At 41.8% G+C, this 23,243-nt stretch overlaps 1 protein-coding gene across 4 annotated transcripts in view; it reads left to right on the plus strand.

The window, feature by feature from the left end:
* The window catches only part of LOC130362853 (cytochrome c oxidase assembly protein COX18, mitochondrial), a 75,530-nt gene that overhangs the window by 19,770 nt on the left and 32,517 nt on the right, over positions 1-23,243 (plus strand). For 2 of the 4 annotated variants that reach the window (XM_056567955.1, XM_056567945.1), the window contains exons 4-6: positions 732-853; positions 3,755-3,862; positions 4,295-4,719. In XM_056567955.1, coding sequence (XP_056423930.1) covers positions 732-853; positions 3,755-3,862; positions 4,295-4,468 — 404 coding nt within the window. In that variant the 3' untranslated portion in view covers positions 4,469-4,719. Of the gene's footprint in view, positions 1-731; positions 854-3,754; positions 3,863-4,294; positions 4,720-22,298; positions 22,428-23,243 lie in introns of those variants that run through there. The other 2 variants (XR_008891601.1, XM_056567933.1) reach the window with 2 other exon arrangements.

A 23,243-nucleotide genomic window follows, 5' to 3' on the forward strand; every position in this document is an offset into this window, starting at 1 on the left:
TGCTGATAGGTGAGTCTGAAGCCTCTTGTGCACAACATATTGTGCTTTATGACTGGCGAGCCTCTCACATTAGTTCTTAGTTCTCTTCCTCTGTTACTTTAAAGCCAAACAGATCAACCTCCCTTTCCTTCTAGGGCTAATACTGAGCATGCTCGACCAGCTATCTGAAGATGAACTAAAGGTCATGACCTAGACAACAAGCTATAAACATCATATTTTGGGCCAGTGATCAGCGATTATGTGCGAAACTAATGAAAAGATGTAACTTCTATATACTGAGGCTTTTTACTTTATACTGCATACTTTCAAAAGGAGTCAAGTTTTGTATGCAGGAATACCCCTTTAATTATTCATTTTGAGAGCCCCTTCATGAAACTACTTTGAATTCTGTACATTCATCCATAGCATCAGGTCCACAGTTTGTATTTTAACCCCTTGCGAAATCAGGAGCTGTGCCCTTTCTCAATGCTGTCAGTTCTAGCAGTTTAACCTGTCAAATGCTGCTCTCAGCAGGAACCAAGACATCTTAGGGCTTAGACAAAAGGAGGGGGGCCCCTGTTTGCATGCAGTTGCAGAATGCTTAGTGGTTGTCATTGCAGCCAAGGGCCCCATATTCCTATGATGTCTACTGCACCACCAGTGATAAGGTGTTATAGGTGTGTGTAAAATTTACCGTTTTGTTATGGTTAGCATTTCTTACAATTAAAACAGTTATTACTTGTTCTTTTTAGATGACATGGTTTACAAGCAGCTACAAAATGGGGGAACACTGTGGTTCTCAGACCTCACAATGCCAGATTCCACATGGATTCTCCCAGTACTTTTGGGCTCTATCAACTTGCTGCTAGTAGAGGTAAGGATGACAAACCTTAAAGGAAAACTGTCACTAAACTCCTCCTCCCCCCCCCCCAATTAACCAGAGGTACTGGCTGGTAGTGCCGGGGACGCTAATCAATATGCTGTCTACCATGCCCGGATCCGTCCCGCCGTTCGCCCGTTATCCTTTATTATTCTTGATATTCAGATGATCTTCTAACTGGCACGGGCGGGGTTACAAGGCTCCATCTGGCACTGTAACGTCAGCACCACTCGTCCGCAGCACCGGCCGGCTTATGAATATTCATGCCCTCCCTCCGCCTCTCCCTCTCTGTAAAGGACTCCACTGCGCATGTGCCGCTTCCTGTGTACACCCGGAAGTGGCCTCAGCGCAGTGATACTGCTTCTATAAAAAAATAAAATAAAACAGGCACAGTTTTGGAGATAGGTCAGACCCCCCAGTGATCATACATTTATCTCCTATTCTGTGTATAGGGGATACATTTTCAAACACTGGTGATCATGAAGTGTTTTTTCTTTATATCGGGGGTATTTCCTGACGTGTACCTCTAACATATGGTAAGCCAGTGCATACTAATTTAACAGAGGCAAAAATGACACCATTGGCTCCAGTTTGGACCTGTGGCTACATTCAGCATACACTCTGGCAGGTTTACCTGCACACACTCCAAATGTGTTCAGCTATAAAGTCTTATTCAGTAACTTGGAATAATATTTAATTCAAAGTTTACGAATAATGTATGTGTGAACATGTTGTATTTTTTATTAAAGGGGTACTCCCGTGGAATTTTTTTTTTTTTAAATCAACTGGTACCAGAAAATTAAACAGATTTGTGAATTACTTCTATTAAAAGTTTTTTAGGGGCTATATACTACAGAGGAAATGCTTTACTTTTTAGATTTCTCTGATGTCATGACCGCAGTGCTCTCTGCTGACCTCTGCTGTCCATTTTAGGAACTGTCCAGAGCAGGAGAAAATCCCCATAGCAAACATATGCTGCTCTGGACAGTTCCTAAAATGGACAGCAGAGGTCAGCAGAGAGCACTGTGGTCATGACATCAGAGAAATCTAAAAAGTAAAGCATTTCCTCTGTAGTATATAGCCCCTAAAAAGTACTGGAAGGATTAAGTTTTTTTTAATAGAAGTAATTTACAAATCTGTTTAACTTTCTGGCACCAGTTGATTTAAAGAAAAAGTTTTCCACGGGAGTACCCCTTTAATATGTCACAGATTTGTAGCATTACAGTTAAAGGGGTTATTTTTGGATGGGGGTGGTGTAAAAATTTTAAAAGAAGTGAAACTAGTCTATTCTGATCATCTACAGCTGCCACGCCAACAGTCCTGATCCCTGCTCATCATATGGTATGGTTTGTCTGTTCTAACGCTTTTCAGACAATAATGCTTTTCAGACTTCTTCCTTCTGGCTAGAATGGAGTTAAAAATAGTGGGAACTTGTCTGGTTTGGGAACAAATATTTTTTTATTACGAGTTATTTGGTCCTTACCTGCCTCCTCCTCATCTGATTGGTCTTCTGCTCCTCCCAACCAGCCATGCAGGCAGGAGCAGCAGAGCACCGATAACACTGAAGAGTGTATGCGATCTTCAGATTGCATGGTATAGCCCCCTATGGGGACTAAAAAAATAAATAAAGTAAATGTCCGAACTATTAAAATATAGGATTAGCTAAACCGCATTACCAATGTAAAAAAATTTACATTTTTGATCAGTGCATATACCATAAAAAACTAATAAAAAGCCCCATCAAAATAAAAATGGTACCAATAAAAACTACAGATCACGGCACCAAAAATGAGCCCCCATATAGCCCCATATGCAGAAAAATTAAAAAGTTATAGGGCTAAGAAGGTGACAATTTTAAACATACTAATTTTGTTGCATATATAGTAAAAAGAAATAAGGTAGCGCTACAATAGAAGGAGGGGATCGAACGAGAACTGGTAATTAGGTTGTGTACCCTATACAACCTCAGAGTAAATGTGAAGAGAAAAGGTAACCATCCTTGTATATGTAGTGTTTGGGAGCTTGATGTGTTCAATGAATCAGATATATTACTTATATACGTACAATATTGATGTTATATCCAATCAGTAGAAAAATATAACATTGAAATATACATTTATTTAGTATACTCGAGCTGTCTGCAGGGCCCTTGCAGAAGCTCACTGTATTAAACCGTAGATAAAAATACTTCATAAAAAAACCATAAAAATAATAAACTTAAAAAACATAAAAACCATAAAAAACGGAATATTGTACTGCCACTTAAGTATAAAATGAGTCCTGGTTTAAAGCTTATCTAAAAGGATATTTGCACAGGTATGATAGGTCTAGTTCCTGAAAGATAAGCAAAAAATATTGTTTTCTGATCCTTGGAAAGCAGGGTGATGTTACAATTAGATGCTGTGCATCCGTTGGTGGTATAGTAGAGTCCTGTAGTGGAAAAAAGGGTGATAGGTGCTATGTACCGTACTGTAGATGGTATGTCCTATTTGCTAGGACAAAAAAAAAATTATATATATATATATATTTTTTTTTACCGTAGATTATTATTAAATGATTGATGTCATTACAAAGTACAATTGGTGAGGCAAAAAACAAGACCTTATATGGGTCTATAGGTGCAAAATTGAAAGCCTTTTTAAAAGGGGAAGAGGAAAAAATGAAAGTACAAAAACGAAAAATGGGCTTCGTCCTTAAGGGGTTAAAGAATATTTTTGTATTTAATTCATGTCATTCTGTATTGTTTAACTAAAGTATTCAGCCATTTCATTAGCCGCAGGCTCATAAACACTTAAGAATATAGAGATGATGCCAATTAATAATGCGTAATAATAGCTTCAAAAATGAATCCCTTTTGACATTTCTAAGCATTCCACTTTTTTCACCTCCAAACAGATGTTTGCCTTGCGGACGATGGAGCTGTCTAGATTTCAGAAATACTTAACCAATGTTGTTAGAGGAATTACTCTTCTAATGATTCCTCTTGCTGCCAGTGTCCCCTCAGTAAGTAACTCACATGCGCCCATTTTTTTATTATTATTATTATTATTATATAAATTCTACTATCTTTTTGGACATTGCATATGTCAAGCGAGATCTGACTTGAGATCATATCATTCACATCATTTAAGTTTTTTGTGAATTATTTCTTTTAAAGGGACCCTCTCTTTCATTGCCCCAACAGGGCAGTATTTACTATTGCTGATGTGCATGAAAATGAGCAGATATTACCGTATCTATAATACTGTATAAGGGAGGATCAGAACTCTAGATGTAGAGTTATCTAAACACCTAAATGTTAAACTAAATATAGGGTTTTCTTTTCTATACCTGTGGCTAAATGTATTTGTGTATAGCTAATTATTCAGTTTGTACATACACTTATCGAGGATGTGAACTGAAATGTAGATTTTTATTTACTTTTATTTTTTGCAGAGTATGGCACTCTACTGGGTTTCGTCCAGTGTTGTGGGTCTAGTTCATAATCTCTTGTTGCGTTCTCCAACTGTTCGTCGTCTGTTCCGGATTCCACACACCAAGACTGATTCTGATACTCCTTATAAAGACCTACTAGCTGCATTTGTAGCAAAATACATCCAAAAGAAATAATGCTTTGTGTGATGTTATTTATTTCAGTCCACAAAATATGCCCATTAAAGTGGTACTCCAATGGAAATTTTTTTCTTTTTTTAAATCTTAATCCTTCCAGTACTTATGAGCTACTGTATGCTTCACAGGAAGTTCTTTTCTTTTTGAATTTCCTTTCTGTCTGACCACAGTGCTCTCTGCTGTTACCTCTGTCCATTTTAGGATCTGTCCAGAGCAGAATAGGTTTGCTATGTGGATTTGCTCCTGCTCTGGACATTTCCTGACATGGACAGGGGTGTCAGCAGAGAGCACTGTGGTCAGACAGAAAATAAATAAAAAAAAGAAAAGAACTTCCTGTGGAGCATACAGCAGCAAATAAGTACTGGATGGATTACAATTTTTAAACAGAAGTAATTTACTAATCTGTTTAACTTTCTGGCACCAGTTGATTTAAAAAAAAGTTAACCTTTTAAAAGCTTGTAAATCTTATTATTTACTCTTTGTATTTTCTGTATCTCATGGAGAATCTCACTATGTCAAATTCAATTTGCACCTATAACCTTTTATTTTAGTATTTTATATACTGTCCTATAATGAATGATCGATTAAAGAAAGAATAATGATTGAACGGAAACACACTGCATCACACATTTAAAGGGGTAGTCCAGCATTTTACTTCTTACGCAGCGCTCGTGTATCTTCAGCTCTCCCTTAGGGATACATTGAATAGAGGGCAGTGTCAACACACGCTCCATGTGTGAGAAGAGTCGGGGCGCAATGCAGGAGATTGGGCATACCTCAAGGATAAGAAGTAAAATGCTGGACTACCTCTATAAGGGTTATCTGTCAGCTTAATTTTATAATAGGAACTGCAGACCACCTCAGACAGCTAACAGGACAATTACACATACCTGTGTCGTGGGTGTCGGGTACCTAATAATAATTAAAAAAAATCATGATTTTATATCTACTCTCTGTTCAGGAAGCAGTGCCAAACTGCTTCCTGCGCTGCTTGATGGATGTACAAGGCTAAGTGTACAGCACCAAATCCTGTTTTCTAATGCTGTGCATTTGCCTAACTTGCCAACAGCAGCACGCATGCACACAGTGACAATCCGTGCCCTGGGCAAAGGCCTTAAGGCATCACACCGCATGTGCTGCTGTTTGTAAGATTAGCACATAAGAGTCATAATTAGAGTCATAACTTTTCTTAAAGGAGTTCTCCAACTGAAATCTTTTATCCCCTGCTGTGCCCGGGCTGTAAAACTACATAATAAACTTTCACTTACCTGCCTACGATCCCCCCGTTGTTCCGATATCGCCGCCCGTGCTCCGGTCCCTGTCAGCTTCCTCTTCCTGCGGGTCGGTGACTTCACTCTGCGCTCAGCCTATCAGTGGCCGCGACGGGACATTGCTGCGGCCGCTGATAGGCTGAGCGCAGAGTGAAGTCACCGACCCGCAGGAAGTGGAAGAGACCGGGACCGGAGAACGGGACGGCGATATGGGAACAACGGGGGATCGTAGGCAGGTAAGTGAAAGTTTATTATGTATAGTTTTACAGCCCGGGCACAACGGGGGTTAAAAGTTTTAGCTTCGAGAACTCCTTTAAATTACTTGGGCCACGACACAGGTATTTTTGATTAAACGTCCCTGTCGGTTCTCCGAGGGTGTCTGTATTGCCATAAAGATTGTAATACAAAGGAGCTTACAGATTTACTTTGTGTTACTGCTATTAAAAACAGCTTTTGAAATGTTGTTCAGACATTTGAAATGTTTTTAATCGCACATGATCTCACTCCTGAGACCTACTGCAATCATGAGATATAAGCCGGGGAAGTGGGTGGCATTGCGCTCCACTTCCCGGTCGGCTGGCAGATCTGACCTTTTTGTGCATAGATCTCAAAGCATAGTAAATCTCATTCTTTGGGATTTGCCACAGATGCCAAAGTTTGGGGTCACTGATTATACACCTTTTCACTATTTCCTCATATGCTTTCCTGTTTCCGAGATATGAGGACATATAAATTTGTGTGGTAATTCAAGGAATCATCATATGGTTGTGAACTTTAATAGTGGAAGGGAATATTAGGTGATGGGTGGAATTACAGTGGGGCAAAAAAGTATTTAGTCAGCCAACAATTGTGCAAGTTCTCCCACTTAAAAAGATGAGAGGCCTGTAATTTTCATCATAGGTATACCTCAACTATGAGAGACAGAATGAGAAAAAAAATCCATAAAATCACATTGTCTTATTTTTAAAGCATTTATTAGCAAATTTTGGTGGAAAATAAGTATTTGGTCAATAACAAAAGTTAATCTCAATACTTTGTTATATACCCTTTGTTGGCAATGACAGAGGTCAAATGTTTTCTGTAAGTCTTCACAAGGTTTTCACACACTGTTGCTGGTATTTTGGCCCATCCCTCCTCTAAAGCAGTGATTTTTTTGGGGTTGTCGCTGGGCAACACAGACTTTCAACTCTCAGGTTTTCTATGGGGTTGAGGTCCGGAGATTGGCTAGGCCACTCCAGGACCTTGAAATGCTTCTTACAAAGCCACTCCTTCATTGCCCGGGTGGTGTGTTTGGGATCATTGTCATGCTGAAAGACCCAGCCACATTTCATCTTCTATGCCCTTGCTGATGGAAGGAGGTTTTCACCCAAAATCTTATGATATGTGGCCACATTCATTCTTTCCTTTAAATGGATCAGTCGTCCTGGCCCTTAGCAGAAAAACAGCCACAAAGCATGATGTTTCCCCCCCCCATGCTTCACAGTAGGTATGGTGTTCTTCAGATGCAACTCGGTATTCTTTCTCCTCCAAACACGATGAGTTGAGTTTTTACCAAAAAGTTCTACTTTGGTTTCATCTGACCATATGACATTCTCCCAATACACTTCTGGATTATCCAAATGCTCTCTAGCAAACTTCAGATGGGCCAGGACATGTACTGGCTTAAAGGGGTACTCCGCTGCTCAGCATTTGGAACAAACTGGAGTGGGCACCGGGAGCTCATGACGTCATAGCCCCGCCCCCTCATGATGTCACGTCACAAGCTCCCGTGGCCAGCTCCAGCGTTTGGAACAGTTTGTTTCAAACGCAGAACAGCGGAGTACCCCTTTAAGCAGGGGGACACGTCTGGCACTGCATGGTTTAAGTAATAGGATTAGAATAATGTTCTTCCAAAGAGAACAGGGGTGCTGTATAAAACTTAACTTTTAATAAATGTGCTAGATAAAATATATAAATCGTGTTCAACCACACAAAAGGCCACAATACAAGGGTCACACAAATTGGTCACTCAAGGGACCACACAATTCAATAATGCCACTGATCCAGAAGTATACCAAGCTGCATCCATTGCTGCTGGATGCAGCTTGGTATACTTCTGGAAAGTTAAACTGAGCTGTACAGTGCGACCCAAAATCTGTTGGTAATCCTCAGATTCCATGATGCTGTGCACACATTCAAGGCACCCAGTGCCAGAGGCAGCAAAAGAACCCCAAAACATCATTGAACCTTCACCATATTTCACTGTAGGTACTGTGTTCTTTTCTTCTGTAGGCCTCATTCAGTTTTCGGTAAACAGTAGAATGATGTGCTTTACCAAAAAAAACTTTATCTTGGTCTCCTCTGTCCACAAGACGTTTTCCCGGAAGGATTTTGGCTTATTCAAGTTCATTTTGGCAAAATGTAGTCTTGCTTTTTTATGTCTCTGTGTCAGGAGTGGGGTCCTCCTGGGTCTCCTGCCATAGCGATTCATTTAATTTAAATGTTGATGGATAGTTCTCGCTGACACTGATGCTCCCTGAGCCTGCAGGACAGCTTGAATATCTTGTAACTTGTTTGGGACTTGGATCTTGTTTGGGGCTGCTTATCCACCATCTGGACTACCCTGTGTTGACATCTTTCATCAATTTTTCTCTTCCATCAATGCGCAGGGAGATTAGCTACAGTGCCATGGGTTGCAAACTTCTTGATAATGTTGCGCACTGTGTACAAAGACAAATCTAGATCTCTGGAGATGGACTTGTAACCTTGAGTTTGTTGATATTTTCCAAAATTTTGGTTCTCAAGTCCTCAGTTATCTTCTCCTCTTTCTGTTGTCTGTGCTTAGCAAAGGCTAAGTGAACTTCTCTCCTTTGATCTGCTTTCAGGTGTGATTTTTATATTGCCCACACCTGTAACTTGCCCCAGGTGAGTTTAAAGGAGCATCACATGCTTGAAACAATCTTATTTTTCCACAATTTTGAAAGGGTGCCAATAATTGTGTCCGACCTATTTTTGGAGTTCGGTGTGACATAATGTCCAATTAGCATTTTTTCAATTTACATGTGTTACTGCAATCCTTTTCTATGAGAAATACTTCATTTTCTAGAAAAATTTCAGGGGTGCCAACATTTACGGCCATGACTGTGTACTTATACCATAATTTGTAAAAAAAATCTTTAAAAATCAGACAATGTGATTTTTATGGATTTTTTTTCTCATTATGTCTCATAGTTGAGGTATACCTATGATGAAAATTACAGGCCTCTCTCATCTTTTTAAGTGGGAGAACTTGTTCAATTGGTGGCTGACTAAATACTTTTTTGTATTTATATATATATATCCTGCAGATATATAGTCAGGAGATGTGTATAAGGTGTACACACCTTTCAATGTACAACATTCACACCCATCTGAGCGATTCCCTGAATTGTAGAACTATAACCCACATATCTCTGGAACAGAAGAGCATATCAAGAAACTGTAAAAAGTAGGGATCGACCGATTATCGGTATGGCCGATATTATCGGCCGATAATCACAATTTTGGACATTATCGGTATAGGCAATTACCTTGCCGATAAGCCGATAATGCCCTGCCCCCCCGCACCGCCCCTACCGCACCGCGTCGCACCCCCCACCGTAGTGCTGGGCGGTATACCGGTATGGATTTTTGCCCATACCGCTATACCGGTCTGGCCCCTCCCCCACCCTCCGAGTCAATAAAAAAATTAAACTTACCCGTAATGGGGGTGGTCCGGGCCATCCATCCTTCCTGTAGTGTCCGGCGGCATTCCGGGTGGAGGGTGAACCAGTCCGCGCTGTCCTTCTCCGGGGTCCTCTTCTCCACTCAGGTCAGGCTCCGGCCTAGTAGGCTGCAAAGACGCCGCGACGTCAGGTGCGTCGCTGTGCACGGGCGTCACTGTGCAGCGGCGTCTATGCTGCGTTACTAGGCCGGAGCCTGTCTGGAGTGGAGAAGATGACCCCCGGAGAAGGACAGCCCGGACCGGTTCACCCTCCACCCGGAATGCCGCCGGACACTACAGGAAGGATGGATGGCCCGGACCACCCTGACAGGTAGGGGGAGAGAAGCGGGTGGTGGTGGCGGCGGCGGCCTATGGCACCGCAAAAGGCAGTGCATTGATTTAAAGCGCCCGCTTTAAATCAATGATCTGCAGCGGTGTCGCAGGGGGATAAATAGCCGATAACTTATACCGATATTCCGGTATATGTTATCGGCCCTAACCTCCACCGATTATCAGTATCGGCCCTAAAAAAAACGATATCTGTCGATCCCTAGTAAAAAGGTGTGAGATCTGGGCACCATAAACTAATGGTATAAATTTTTTGGGGGGTTAAAAACATGTTCTCTTTAAAAGGGTATATACACAGATTTCCTTGCATTAGGTTTGTGTGTTGAAGCAAGCACTATAACAAGTACAAGCAATGATTTAGACTAGGTTTACACTGCGTTGTGTATACATTAGTATATACATAAAATTTTAATGCAAACATGGTGTGAACCCAGCCTTAGGTCTTAGAGTATATTTGGGTATGTAAATTATTTTGTGAAGAAATAATGCTTTAAACAGGCATATCCTAAAATATATTTCTAAAGATTACAACCCCATGTGAAATTCCAACACCCAACTTTGTTACTTTACAGCAGTTACCCAGATCGTTATGTCACAATACATTTATCAAATAAAGGTAAATTATGTTACTGGAATATATGTTTTTCCAGAGGAAGTAAAGAAAATAAGTATAAAATCATCTCAGTGCTGAAAAAATGATGGCTCCTTATTTGGCTGTTATGATAGCATATTTTCTAAATTCAAGCTTTCTCAAGAAGCCGCTTGGCAAGATGGAGTCTTGTCATCAACATTTTTTTTTCCTTAGATGAAAAGAATTTAATTTCCAGAAAGAAATAACTTGGATTGTATGCCAAGCCAGAATTTCCTTCAAAAGTGACCGAACTGATTGTAAAAGAAGCTGCCTCCAGGAGGTGGCACTGCAGAGCAAGTCCTTCCCTTTTGAAAATGAGCTACTTTCCATATTCTTCTCCCATTGCATGGCTTATAAGCGCGGTCCTAAAGTACCCTGAAAACATGACCTGGTGGGGCTTTTAAGACACCACACATCAGTCTACAGTCTTCTCTAGTAGATACATTCCACCCCTATTAACATAAATCGGATCCAAACTGTTTGCTGGTCATGCCATTTAATTGATATTCCTTTCCTGAAGAAAAGCTTTAACTATTAAAGGACCCGGGCTTTTTCCGTTTTTTTATTTTCAATTTTTCCTCCTTAACTTTAAAAAATCATAACTCTTTAAAATTTTCACCTAAAATTCTATATTATGGCTTATTTTTTGCGTTACTAATTCTACTTTGTAATGACATCAGTCATTTTACCCAAAAATCTACGGTGAAATGGGAAAAAAAAAAATCAATGTGCGACAAAATTGATGAAAAACACTATTTTGTAAGTTTTGGGGGCTTCCGTTTTTACGCAGTACATTTTTCAGCAAAAAGGACACGGCTAGCCGGAGGGGAGCCAGTGCCCGATGCCTGCTGAAATCGTTCAGCAGGCATCACGGCATATCGCCCAGGGGGGTCATGATGACCCCCCATGTTGGCGATGGCCGCAGATCGCTGGACAATTCAGCCCAGCGATCTGCGGCAGATTCCGGGTCAATCGTGTCTCCAGTGACCCGGAATTACAGGCTGTTCGGGGCCGTCTCTGACGGCCCCAAACAGCCATAGCTAGCAGGGGTGCCACCTCACGATCTCCCTGATTCGTCGGCCGGTTTACCGGCCGAGCAATCAGGGCGCCTGCTGCGGGTGTCACCCCCGCAACCCGCTCCGCCCCTCTTCTGGAGCGGGTTGCGGGATCGGGGCCCCAGGAGCGCCGCGGTGAGGGACTGACCTGTGTCCCGGAGCAGCAGCAGGAGGTGAGTGACAGCCTCCTGCTGTTGCTTAGCAACAGCTCCCAGCATGCAAAAAGGGCATGCTGGAAGCTGTAGTTATGCAACAGAAGGAGGCAGACCACCACTACTCCCAGCATTCCCTTATGGGCATGCTGGGACTTATAGTTTTGCAACAGCTGGAGGCACATTTTTTCTATGGAAAAGTGTACTTTCAGCTGTTGTATAACTACAACTCCCAGATTGCACAAACAGCTAAAGTGCATGCTGGGAGTTGTAGTGGTGCATCTGCTGGTTGCATAACTACAACTCCCAGCATGCCCGTTGGCTGTCGGTGACTGCTGAGATTTGTAGTTTTGCAACAGCTGAAGGCACACTGGTTGTGAAACACTGAGTTAAGTAGCAAACCAGTGTGTCTCCAGCTGTTGCATAACTACAATCCCCAGCCAAAGTTGTATGCCTCCAGCTGTTGCATAACTACAAGACCCAGCATGCCCTTCCGCTGTCCGTACATGCTGGGGGTTGTAGCTTTTGCAACAGCTGAAGGCACACTGGTTGCAAAACACTGAGTTTGTTACCAAACTCAGTGTTTCACAACCAGTGTGCCTCCAGCTGTTGCAAAACTACAACTCCCAGCAGGCACTGATAGACCGTACATGCTGGGAGTTGTAGTTTTGCAACAGCTGGATGTTTCTCCCCCCCCCCCCCCCAATGTGAACGTACAGGGTACACTCACATGGGCGGAGGTTTACAGTAAGTATCCGGCTGCAAGTTTGGGCTGCGGCAAATTTTCTGCCGCAGCTCAAACTGCCAGCGAGAAACTACTGTGAACCCTCGCCCGTGCGACTGTACCCTAAAAATACTACACTAACACAAAATAAAATAAAAAGTAAAAAACACTACATATACACACCGAGGTCTATACTGGATCTTCAGTGTTAGATTGGAATATCGATGTTACCGTTCCATGTGGCACTTATATTGGAAAGGAGGTTCTAGTAGGCATCTGCATTCACTCCTGGAACCTCCTTTCCAATATAAGTGCCACATGGAACGGTAACATCGATATTCCAATCTAACACTGAAGATCCAGTATAGACCTCGGCAGTATATGTCCCTGGTGAACTAATTTTTAACAGTTTCAGGACAGAATTTATGCTATTATTGTTGCTTTTTGATTTATAATGTAATTGCTGTAACAGATTATGAATATTTTTTGTTTTTATATGTATTATATTTTGATTCGTCCACGGGAATTTCCGTGGGCTTTTGCTGTGTATAAAAGGAGGCTCAGCCTATCTAATGCCAGGATCTGACGAAGAGGGGGTCCCACCCCTCGAAATGCGTTATCCTATGTTTGTACTATACCGGAATAAATCTTCATTTTCTACCTACCTTCCGATTGTGTGGCTACTAAGTCCCCACTCATCCTGCTGGAAAGGAGCGCTCCAAGGCAACAACTTTTTTCAGATTGGAGATCCTACCTATTTCTTCTTAGCAAACCAGACGCCCAGGATCCTTCTCCTTGAGGCGGCAGAGTGCGAGCAGCCCTTCCTGAACCATATGATCCTGGTATACAAAGGATCCAAGCCAAGTGTGGTGTTGTGCCCCGAGCGCAACACAAGAAGGTGAGCATACCTATACTCACAGCTAACTCTATATACCCCCACCCGAATAACTGCACATTGTTGCGCTTTTTTTCTGTTCTTTTTTACATATTTGAGTCTTCGAGTCCTGTAGTGCACCAGCAGAGCACTTTTCGCCCCCATATGGGGTGTTTTTTGAATCAAGAGAAATTGGGCTTCAAATTTTGGGGGGTATTTTCTGCTATTACCCTTTTTTAAAAAAAATATTTTTGGGGAAAACAAGCATTTTAGGAAAAAAAAAATTTTTTTTTTACATATGCAAAAGGTTCACTTTAATAAAATAGTATGCCGTGTGTTTTTATTTTTTATTTTTATTTTTTGCTGTTCTGGCACCATAGGGGCTTCCTAAATGCGGCATGCCCCCAGAGCAAAATTTGCTTTCAAAAAGCCAATTGTGACTCCTTCCCTTCTGAGACCTGTAGTGCGCCAGCAGAGCACTTTTCACCCCCATATGGGGTGTTTTCTGAATCGGAAGAAATTGGGCTTAAAATTTGGGGGGTATTTTCTGCTATTAACCTTTTTAAAAATGTAAAACTTTTGGGAAACCAAGCATTTTAGGAAAAAAATTTTTTTTATACATATGCAAAAGTCGTGAATCACCTGTGGGGTATTAAGGTTCACTTTACCCCTTGTTACGTTCCCTGAGGGGTCTAGTTTCCAAAATGGTATGCCATGTGTTTTTTTTTTGCTGTTCTGGCACCATAGGGGCTTCCTAAAGGTGACATGCCCCCCAAAAACCATTTGTCGCTACTTCCCTTCTGAGCCCTCTACTGTGCCCGCCGAACAATTAACATAGACATATGACGTATGTACTTACCCAAGAAAAATTGGGTTTCAAATACAAGTAAAAATTTTCTCCTTTTTACTCCTTGCAAAAATTCAAAAATTGGGTCTACAAGAACATGCGAGTGTAAAAAAAGAAGATTGTGAATTTTCTCCTTCACTTTGCTGCTATTCCTGTGAAACACCTAAAGGGTTAAAACGCTGACTGAATGTCATTTTGAATACTTTGGGGGGTGCAGTTTTTATAATGGGGTAATTTGTGGGGTATTTCTAATATGAAGACCCTTCAAATCCACTTCAAACCTGAACTGGTCCCTGAAAAAAAGCAAGTTTCAAAATTTTGTGAAAAATTGGAAAATTGCTGCGGAACTTTGAAGCCCTCTGATGTCTTCCAAAAGTAAAAACACGTCAATTTTATTATGCAAACATAAAGTAGACATATTGGAAATGTGAATAAAAATTTTTTTTTGGGGAATATCCATTTTCCTTACAAGCAGAGAGCTTCAAAGTTATAAACATGCAACATTTTCAAATTTTTCATCAAATTTTGGGATTTTTCACCAAGAAAGGATGCAAGTTACCACAAAATTTTACCACTATGTTAAAGTAGAATATGTCACGAAAAAACAATCTCGGAATCAGAATGATAACTAAAAGCATTCCAGAGTTATTAATGTTTAAAGTGACAGTGGTCAGAATTGCAAAAAATGGCCGAGTCCTTAAGGTGAAAAAGGGCTCAGTCCTTGAGGGGTTAAAGGGGTATTCCGTTGGAAAACTTTTTTTTTTTTTTTTTTTTTTTTTTTTTTTTTTTTTTTAGGTCTTTGTAAGTCAACTGGTGCCAGAAAGTTAAACAGATTTGTAAATTACTTCTATTAAAAAATCTTTACCCTTCCTGTACTTTTTAGCAGCTGTATGCTACAGTGGAAATTCTGTTCTTTTTTAATTTTATTTTTTGTCTTCTCCACAGTGCTCTCTGCTGACACCTGATGCCCGTATCTGGAACTGTCCAGAACAGCATAGGTTTGCTATGGGGATTTTCTCCTGCTCTGGACAGTTCCTGATACGGGCATCAGGAGTCAGCAGAGAGCATTGGACAAGACAAAAAAGAAATTCAAAAAGAACAGAATTTCCTTTGTAGCATACAGCTGCTAAAAAGTACAGGAAGGGTAAATATTTTTTAATAGAAGTAATTTACAAATCTGTTTAACTTTCTGGCACCAGATCATGTAAAAAAAAAAAATATATATATATGTTTTCCACAGGGTACCCCTTTAACTCTGTGACTAGATATACTATTGTCCTGCAAAATGACTTCATCACCACCAATCCTTTTTTCTATCGATGGAATTAAAGTCTCTATAAACACCCGTGCAATGACTGTTGGGGATTGTCATCTCCCCTGGGCTTTTACTCAATATACAGATTGAGATGTCATGGTTTTCCTTGGTTGTCATCTAATGTTTCATTCTAACAACACTGGGCAAGAGCTCCAGCATCATCTCCTTGGTTGATAAATGTTACCTCAGTGAATACCACTTTCATCCAATCCTCCACTCTCCACAATTCCTTCTTTTTTTTTTTTTTTTTTTTTTACTTGTCAGTATATGTTTAAGTAAAATTAGATCACATCTGACTGCTCAGTTTAGTCTCATCTGACCACTATACTTTCCCCCAGTTTTTCTCTGAGCCATTCAGATGTTCATTCACAAACTTCAGATGGGTCTGTACATGTGTTTTTTGAGCAGAGGGACCTTGCAGGGCTGCAGAATTTCAGACCTTTTCAATGTAGTTAGCAATTGTTTTCTTGGTAACAATCATCCCAGAGGCTATGAGATTATTGACAAGATTCTATTGTGTAGTTTTAGGCTGATTCATCACCATTCTCATGATCATTGAAGGGGGCGTGGTCACCTTAACTCCTCCTCTTTTACAAATGTCTTTTCCATACATGCCCATTTATATGGCAAGGTCTTTTATTTTTGCAATATAATATGAAAAGCATAACAAGGAAAATATGAGGTTCTTAAATATTCTTCCTTTAACCCTTAGCATAGCAACTAGAATTTTAATATACTTTATTTTTAATTTTTTTTACTTACCACTGTTTAGGTGTCAGTGTCTCCCATAGTACAACAGGATTGCTTGTGCTCTTCTGCCTCTTCCTGCACAGCCTGTTTAGCTATTCCCTTACTATATGAGCCTAACCACATTTTTCATTCCAAATGTTATTATTCAGTACCGAACTTCTTTACTTTAACTAAGTAAATGATAAATTATTTCTGTTATGTTCTATTTATGTTCTGTTAATTTCGAGCTGTTCACTTTTTATTTCAGAATTCTACACCACTGAGGTATTATTTTCATGTCTTCCTTGTAGAATACTTAGAAAAGGTCTTAGAAAAATGTAATACTTTCTGCTATGTCTCCATAACTTGCAACAGCTAATTAAGAGCATCAGACCTTGCAGTGGGTTACAGAAAGTGAGTCTCTTTCAGCTAAATATAGGAGATACAGTTCAATCTCTTTGTTGTTTCTGCCAGCAATAGGGTCAAGTTTCAGTAAAATGAAAATCCCTATTTTCTATCCCAAGACTTTCATCTACCTTAAACCCTAATCATTGCTTCTTTTCAATGAGTGTTACATTTCCACATTGTTGTTTGACGTCTTTGATGTGAATAAGAGTATTCAAATTGCTGATCTTTAAAAGATTAGAATCTCTGTTGAGTTGTGCCTTTCAAAGGCAGGACATCATATGAAACTTTGACAAGTGTTAAAAGGGAATCCAGTACAGGTATCAGATCCACAGCATTTCAGCCGTTCTCTTCCTTTACTTAAAATACAAAGCACAAGATTTAAAAACAAAAATGTTGATGTGTGTGGTTGGGATGGACCTTTACAAGTCTATAAGCAATAATGCTAGATGAAAAATACTTGTCCAGTAACTGATAACGAAAGGAGAGGTTAGATGCCATGGCTTTTAACTACCCAAGTATGGTGTAAGGCTAGGATACCACAGAACATAAAACTGTGCTGTGGAAACAGGCAAAAAATTTCATTAGGATATTAGTGCAGAAATAGCAGTGGATTTCAATTTTGCATAATAATGAATTAAATTTGCATTTCCTCAACAGATAGGGCATGCTGCAGATCTGAATATTGACTGCTTGCCTATGGGGCTTGTTCAAATCCAACTCTGTTACATTGAACTTTGCCTTGTTGCAGAATTTTGGTGCAGACTGTTCGGCAACAAATACACAATGTATGAATCCATCCAGACGCCTAATCATCAAGGGGATCATCGGCTATGAGAAGGGGCTCTCGGCTACTGGAATCAGCTGAGAGGCGTCTGGTATAGCATGTGCTCAAGTCAGGAGCCTGCACCATACAATTTTAACAGCACCATGACATATATATGTCATGGGTCGTTAAGGTGTTAAGTATGTTCTATAAAAGAAACATACATAAACCTATAAAGCCAGTAAAAAGGAGCACATTCCTAACAAATTACTGTCAACCTAGTTCATAAAGGTAACAGCATGAGTTCCAGCATGCCGCAACCCCAACACCTGTTTCGGTCTAAACGACCTTCGTTAAGGGGTGACTGCATCCCAAACATTCTAACCATATGTATAGAACCAATCACAAATTAGGCACAAAATATGCTGATAGACTCTACCTGAACTTACAATTGCAGCGACCGACTTACGGAACAGGGGCGTGAAATAATTATTGAACACATCATAATTTTTCTCACTAAATATATTTCCAAAGGCGTTATTGTCACTACATTTTCACCAGATGCTGGTAACAACCCAAGTCATCCATACATAGAAAGAAACCAAAACAAATAAGCTCCGAAATTAGGTTATGTGTAATAATGTGAAATGACACAGGGAAAAAAAGCATCGAACGCACTTACTGATATTTATTTAATACTTTGTAGAAAAGTCTATGGGGGACATTTATCAAGGGATTTAGAGCTCTTTTTTTTTTTGCTTACAAAAGTCGCACAAAAAGTTGCAACCCCTCCAAAACAGCATAAGGCTAAGTTTCCACTTGGTTTTTTTCTGGCAGTTTTTGGATAGCTGCCACTGCCGTTTTTGAGCCAAAGCCAGAAGTGTATTCAAAAGGAATAGGACATATAAAGCAAGGACTTACACTCCCTTATGGATCCACTTCTGACTTTGGCTCAAAAACTGCAGTGGCAGTTTTCCAAAAACTTGCCAGAAAAAAAACCAAGTGGAAACTTAGCCTTAATGTAAGCCAGCCCGGACCTGGCTTACAAAACGGCTTTGGAGAGCAGATTTTATATTTCCCGCTGGCAGCCGTGATCACAGCTCCAGCGGGAAATATGATATTACAATCCTATAACGGAGCCCGGGCTGGCATCACTCTGCAACCACCTGGGCTTAGTCATATTTTCTCCCCACTCCCCTTACAAAGAGGCTACCCTTACAAAGACGGGGACACTGCTTTACATCCCCCTTGTCTCCCACCCACGCTGCACATCTCCCATCTGTCTGCTACCTGTTGCAAGACTACAACTCCCAGTTTGCCCATACAGTAAGGGCATGCTGAAGTTCTAGTCTTGTAGCAGACAGAAGCGAGGGTAGCGGGGAGAAAATATGACTGAGCCCGGGCGGGTGCAAAGTGATGCCAGCCCGGGCTCCTTTTAACATACCACAGCGCTGCAGAGTTTTTCTATCCCCTACTGTAATTTCACATTTCCTGCTGGGTCCCGTGTTTGGCCGGGACCGAGCAGCCAATCACGGGACCCGGCGGAAACTTTGATATTACAGTAGGGGATTAAAAAACTATGCAGCGGTGTGGGATGACACCTATCATAGCTCTCCCCCTTTCTCCCTGGCTTTTTTCAACATTTCATTTTACCTCACCTGGCTGCGCTTCGGCAGGTTCAGGCTGCAGGTCTTCCGGAACTTCGGTGCCTGTAAAGCATAGAAAGCATGCTGAGTGACGATCCCTGCCGACTCCTCTTCTGCGCGGCGTAAGGGACGTCATTCCCTGCAGCTGCAGTGAGTGAAAGTGGCCGTAGCGCTGGTGACGTCCCTTACGCCACGCAGAAGAGGAGCCGGCAGGGATCGTCACTTGGCCTGAGCGCGACCAGGTGAAGTGAAATAACATTAAATACAAAAAAGCCGTGGAGTAAAGCCTCGGAGAAGAGGTGGGGGGGGGGGGGGGGGATGGGGGTTAACTGCAGCACCATGGTAAGGAGCCCAGGCTGGCATAACGGCACCGTAGCAAAGGGAGCCCGGGCTGACATAACATTGCAGCCGCCCAGGACTCCCGGAGCCGTCCCTGCCATCCTTTGGTTCTGCGGTACCCACTGAGGGATGGCTCCTGCACATCTCCCCATCCGGCTGCGGGAGTCCTGGGCGGCTGCAATGTTATGTCAGCCCGGGCTCCCTTTGCTACGGCGCCGCGGAGTTCACTGTAATTTCAAATTTCACCGCTGGGTCCCGTGTCACCCCTGGCCATTTCCCGCTGGGTTCTTATCACCCCCAGCCAGGGAGCGGAGCGCATTACTAATGGCTTCCCTGGCTTGCTTGTCACCCACCGCACTGCATGACTACAACTCCCAGCATGCCCTTACTGTAAGGGCATGCTAGGAGTTGTAGTTCTGCAGCTGTGACAGGTGACAGGTTTGTTATTCACCCGCACCACACAACTACAACTCCCAGCATGTCCTTAATGTAAGGGCATACTGGGAGTTATAGTTGAGCGGTGTGGGCAAGTAACAAGCTTGTCACCTGCCCCCTGCACCGCACAACTACAGCTCCCAGCATGCCCATACTGTAAGGGCATGCTAAGAGTTGTAGTCCTGCAGCGGGGGCAGGTGACAAGCTTGTTACTCGCCCGCACATCTCCCGCACCGCACGACTACAACTCCCAGCATGTCATTACTGTAAGGGCATGCTGGGAGTTGTAGTCGTGCAGTGCGGGAGATGTGCAAGCGGGTGACAATAAATGCATTAACCTATTTTTCGTGTTTTTTTTTTCTTCTCATTTCAGATCTTTGTATCCTGTGGACTTTTTTGGATTCGTGGACTACGTTGATGACCAGCGTTTTTTCTTTGTTTAATGTTAATAAAATGGTTAACGAGGGCTTTTTAGGGGTGTGTTTTTTGGAATCATTTTTTTTAAACGTGTTGTATTTATTTATTTGTTTATTTATTTTTTATTTACTTGACAGGCTTAGTAGTTGAAGCTGTCTAATAGACGGAGTCCATTACTAAGTTAGGCTTAGCATTAGCCACAAAAACAGCTAGCGCTAACCCCCAATTATGGCCCTCCCTAGCCTAAATAACGCCAGCTTGTTACCACCTTTATGACTCCCCGGGCCTGTTGGTACCGGCTCTTGGCATGCCTGTGGCGGTGGGTACCGGGGTAATAATTGGGGGTTAGCGCTAGCTGTTTTTGTGCCTAACGCTAAGCCCCAACTTAGTAATGGACTCAGTCTATAAGACAGCTTCCACTACTTAGCCTGACAAGTAAATAAACACAACACGTTTAAAAAAATTTCTTCCAAAAAAACATTTTATTCCAAACAAGCCCTCGTTAACCATTTTATTAACATTAAACAAAAAAAAAACTAAAACGCTGGTCACTACACCTCCGAGTCTAAAGTAGTCCATAGGATACACGGATCTGAAATGAGAAGTACATTTAGGGGGGAAAAAAGTGGTAAAAAAATGTAATAAACACACATGCACATATATCGCACACTGTTTCCCCATTTTTTTCAAAGCTGAAAAGTGTTCTGAAGTCATTTATTGGTTTTTGCTTATGTGTGCTAAAAATTTGGTAATTGGGGGTTAGCGCTAGTGATTTATTGTTTTATTGGTTTATTGTCACTGTGATAGCATGACAAATGTGTCACACATAAGCAAAATTAAAGCAAAAAAAAAAAAGAATGCCTACAGAACTTGCTTACCAAAGCAACAATGATAAATGTCCCCATATGTTGGTAATGACCGCTTCAGGATGCCTCCTGTATGGAGAAACTAGTCGCATGCATTCTGAACCAAATACAATGTAAAGTATAGAACCAATTACTGTACAATGTAAAGTATAGGACAGTGATCTTCAACCTGTGGACCTTCAGATGTTGCAAAACTACAACTCCCAGCATGCCCGGACAGCCGTTGGCTGTACGGGCATGCTGGGAGTTGTAGTTTTGCAACATCTGGAGGTCCGCAGGTTGAAGACCACTGGTATAGGAGGTAGTACTCATGTGTCCCCGCCACCCTGGACTTGTCACCGCTGCCCTCGATGTCGCCCTCCATCGCTGTCGCCGCGTCCCCGGGGTGTCCCCGTTGCTCCGGAACGTCTCTGCTGCCTGGTATCCTTGCTCTCATTCGCTGCAATGACGTCGCTACGCACGTCGCTCCTATTGGATGACATGACGACGTGATGACGACGAAGGAGAGCGCCGGCCATGCAGTGGATCCCGGCATGGAGCAGACACCGAGGAGGCAGGTAAGGTCCCTCCCCCCTCCCGGTGTCCTGTAAGCTGTTCGGGACGCCACGATTTCACCGCGGTGGTTCCGGACAGCCCGACTGAACAGCCGGGTTGGTTAGTGTTATTTTCGCTTCAGACGCTGCGGTCAGTTTTGATCGCCGTGTCTGAAGGGTTAATACAGGGTATCACCGCAATCGGTGATGTCCTGTATTAACCACGGGTCCTGGGCGTTGATAGCCGCAGGGACCGCCGCGATAGGTGTGTATTCACCTTATAAGACGCACTAACTTTTTCCCCCCAGTTTTGGGGAAGAAAAAGTGTGTCTTATACAGCGGAAAAATACGGTATCTTCTGTGAGGCCTTGATCATGGGTGCGACTGTTACCTCTACATCTCTTCTACATGCACACATAGCACAAGGCAGTATAAAGCTGTGCCCCTGACAGAAGGGACCAGAAGGTATACCTTTAAAAAAGTATATAGATTAAATTATTCCCAAGCTAAATAAGAAAGCAGGTTTCCCCTTATACCACTTGAGCATTACATTTATAGTTTTACTGTTTCTGACTGTTGCATTTTTGTTTTCTATGCTTAGTCTACTGTACTGGTTGTAAAATCTGCCTTTTATTAGGAAATCTCTGTTCATCTGAATACAAATGCAGAGGACAGCAAACTTATATGTTTTGTGTCTTTGCCCCAACCTCACCTGCATTTTCTAGATTTATGGCATCTTTCCAATCTATTTTACAGAGGAGATAGATAACAGGATGGAAAGCGAGAACACCTGCAGAATTTGGAAGTCACTCTCATGTCTGGCAAAGACTGGTCTAGTGCAAAGAACACAAACATTTTGGAAACAGTTTAAATCCTCATGTTACGGTATGTTTATAGTAATTGTATTATAGGAGAAAGGCAACCCAGCAGGAGTGTAGCAGGCGACAGAGGTATAGCTGGGTGGTTCACCATAGCTGGTCATGGTCGCGCTCACATTTGTACGGGGGCTTCCATTAGGTTATCCCACATTATGTGGGCTGGCATGCCGGAATGGATGACAGACACTAAGTCCTCCAGGGCACAACCACTGTACTGTCTGGTGGTATGAATTGTGGGGTGCGCGTAATGTTAAGTGAACAGATGATGAGCGAAAGGTGGAAAGAAATACAGTTCTTAGCTTAGAAAATTTGACAAGTAATAGAGACACAGAGGGCCTCATTTACTAAGAGTGTCGGGTTTTTACTAGTGGGAAAAGTTGTTTCAGACATGCAGGATTCCTCTCTATTTACTATTGGGAAAAGTCGGGAACATTTTTTTTTTTAAATTCGTTTTATTGAAAAGTAAATAACTGTAGACCACAGGCCCATTAAAGTGAACATGAAGCATATCCACAGTACATAGAAAAGGGTCATGAGACCATACATCAATTTACAGAATGTAAGCGACAGGATACTCCAGGTTACATCACATGGTAAACGTCGAAGTCATAAAACACTACCCAACTGAGGTAGGGAGACTGAAAACAATATAGAACAAGAAGGCGAACATTCGCCAAAATTAGCAATCGTATACCATCCCGCGAGGAGCACCAATGCTATCACTAGTTAGCGGTACCATCAAATAACCCATGATAAATAATCCCGAAAGGCACCCACGCATCCAAAGAGGTAGAAAGAGAATCGACAAACGTACACAGAAAGA

Source organism: Hyla sarda, chromosome 1 (assembly GCF_029499605.1).
Source record: "Hyla sarda isolate aHylSar1 chromosome 1, aHylSar1.hap1, whole genome shotgun sequence".
Lineage (NCBI taxonomy): Eukaryota > Metazoa > Chordata > Amphibia > Anura > Hylidae > Hyla > Hyla sarda.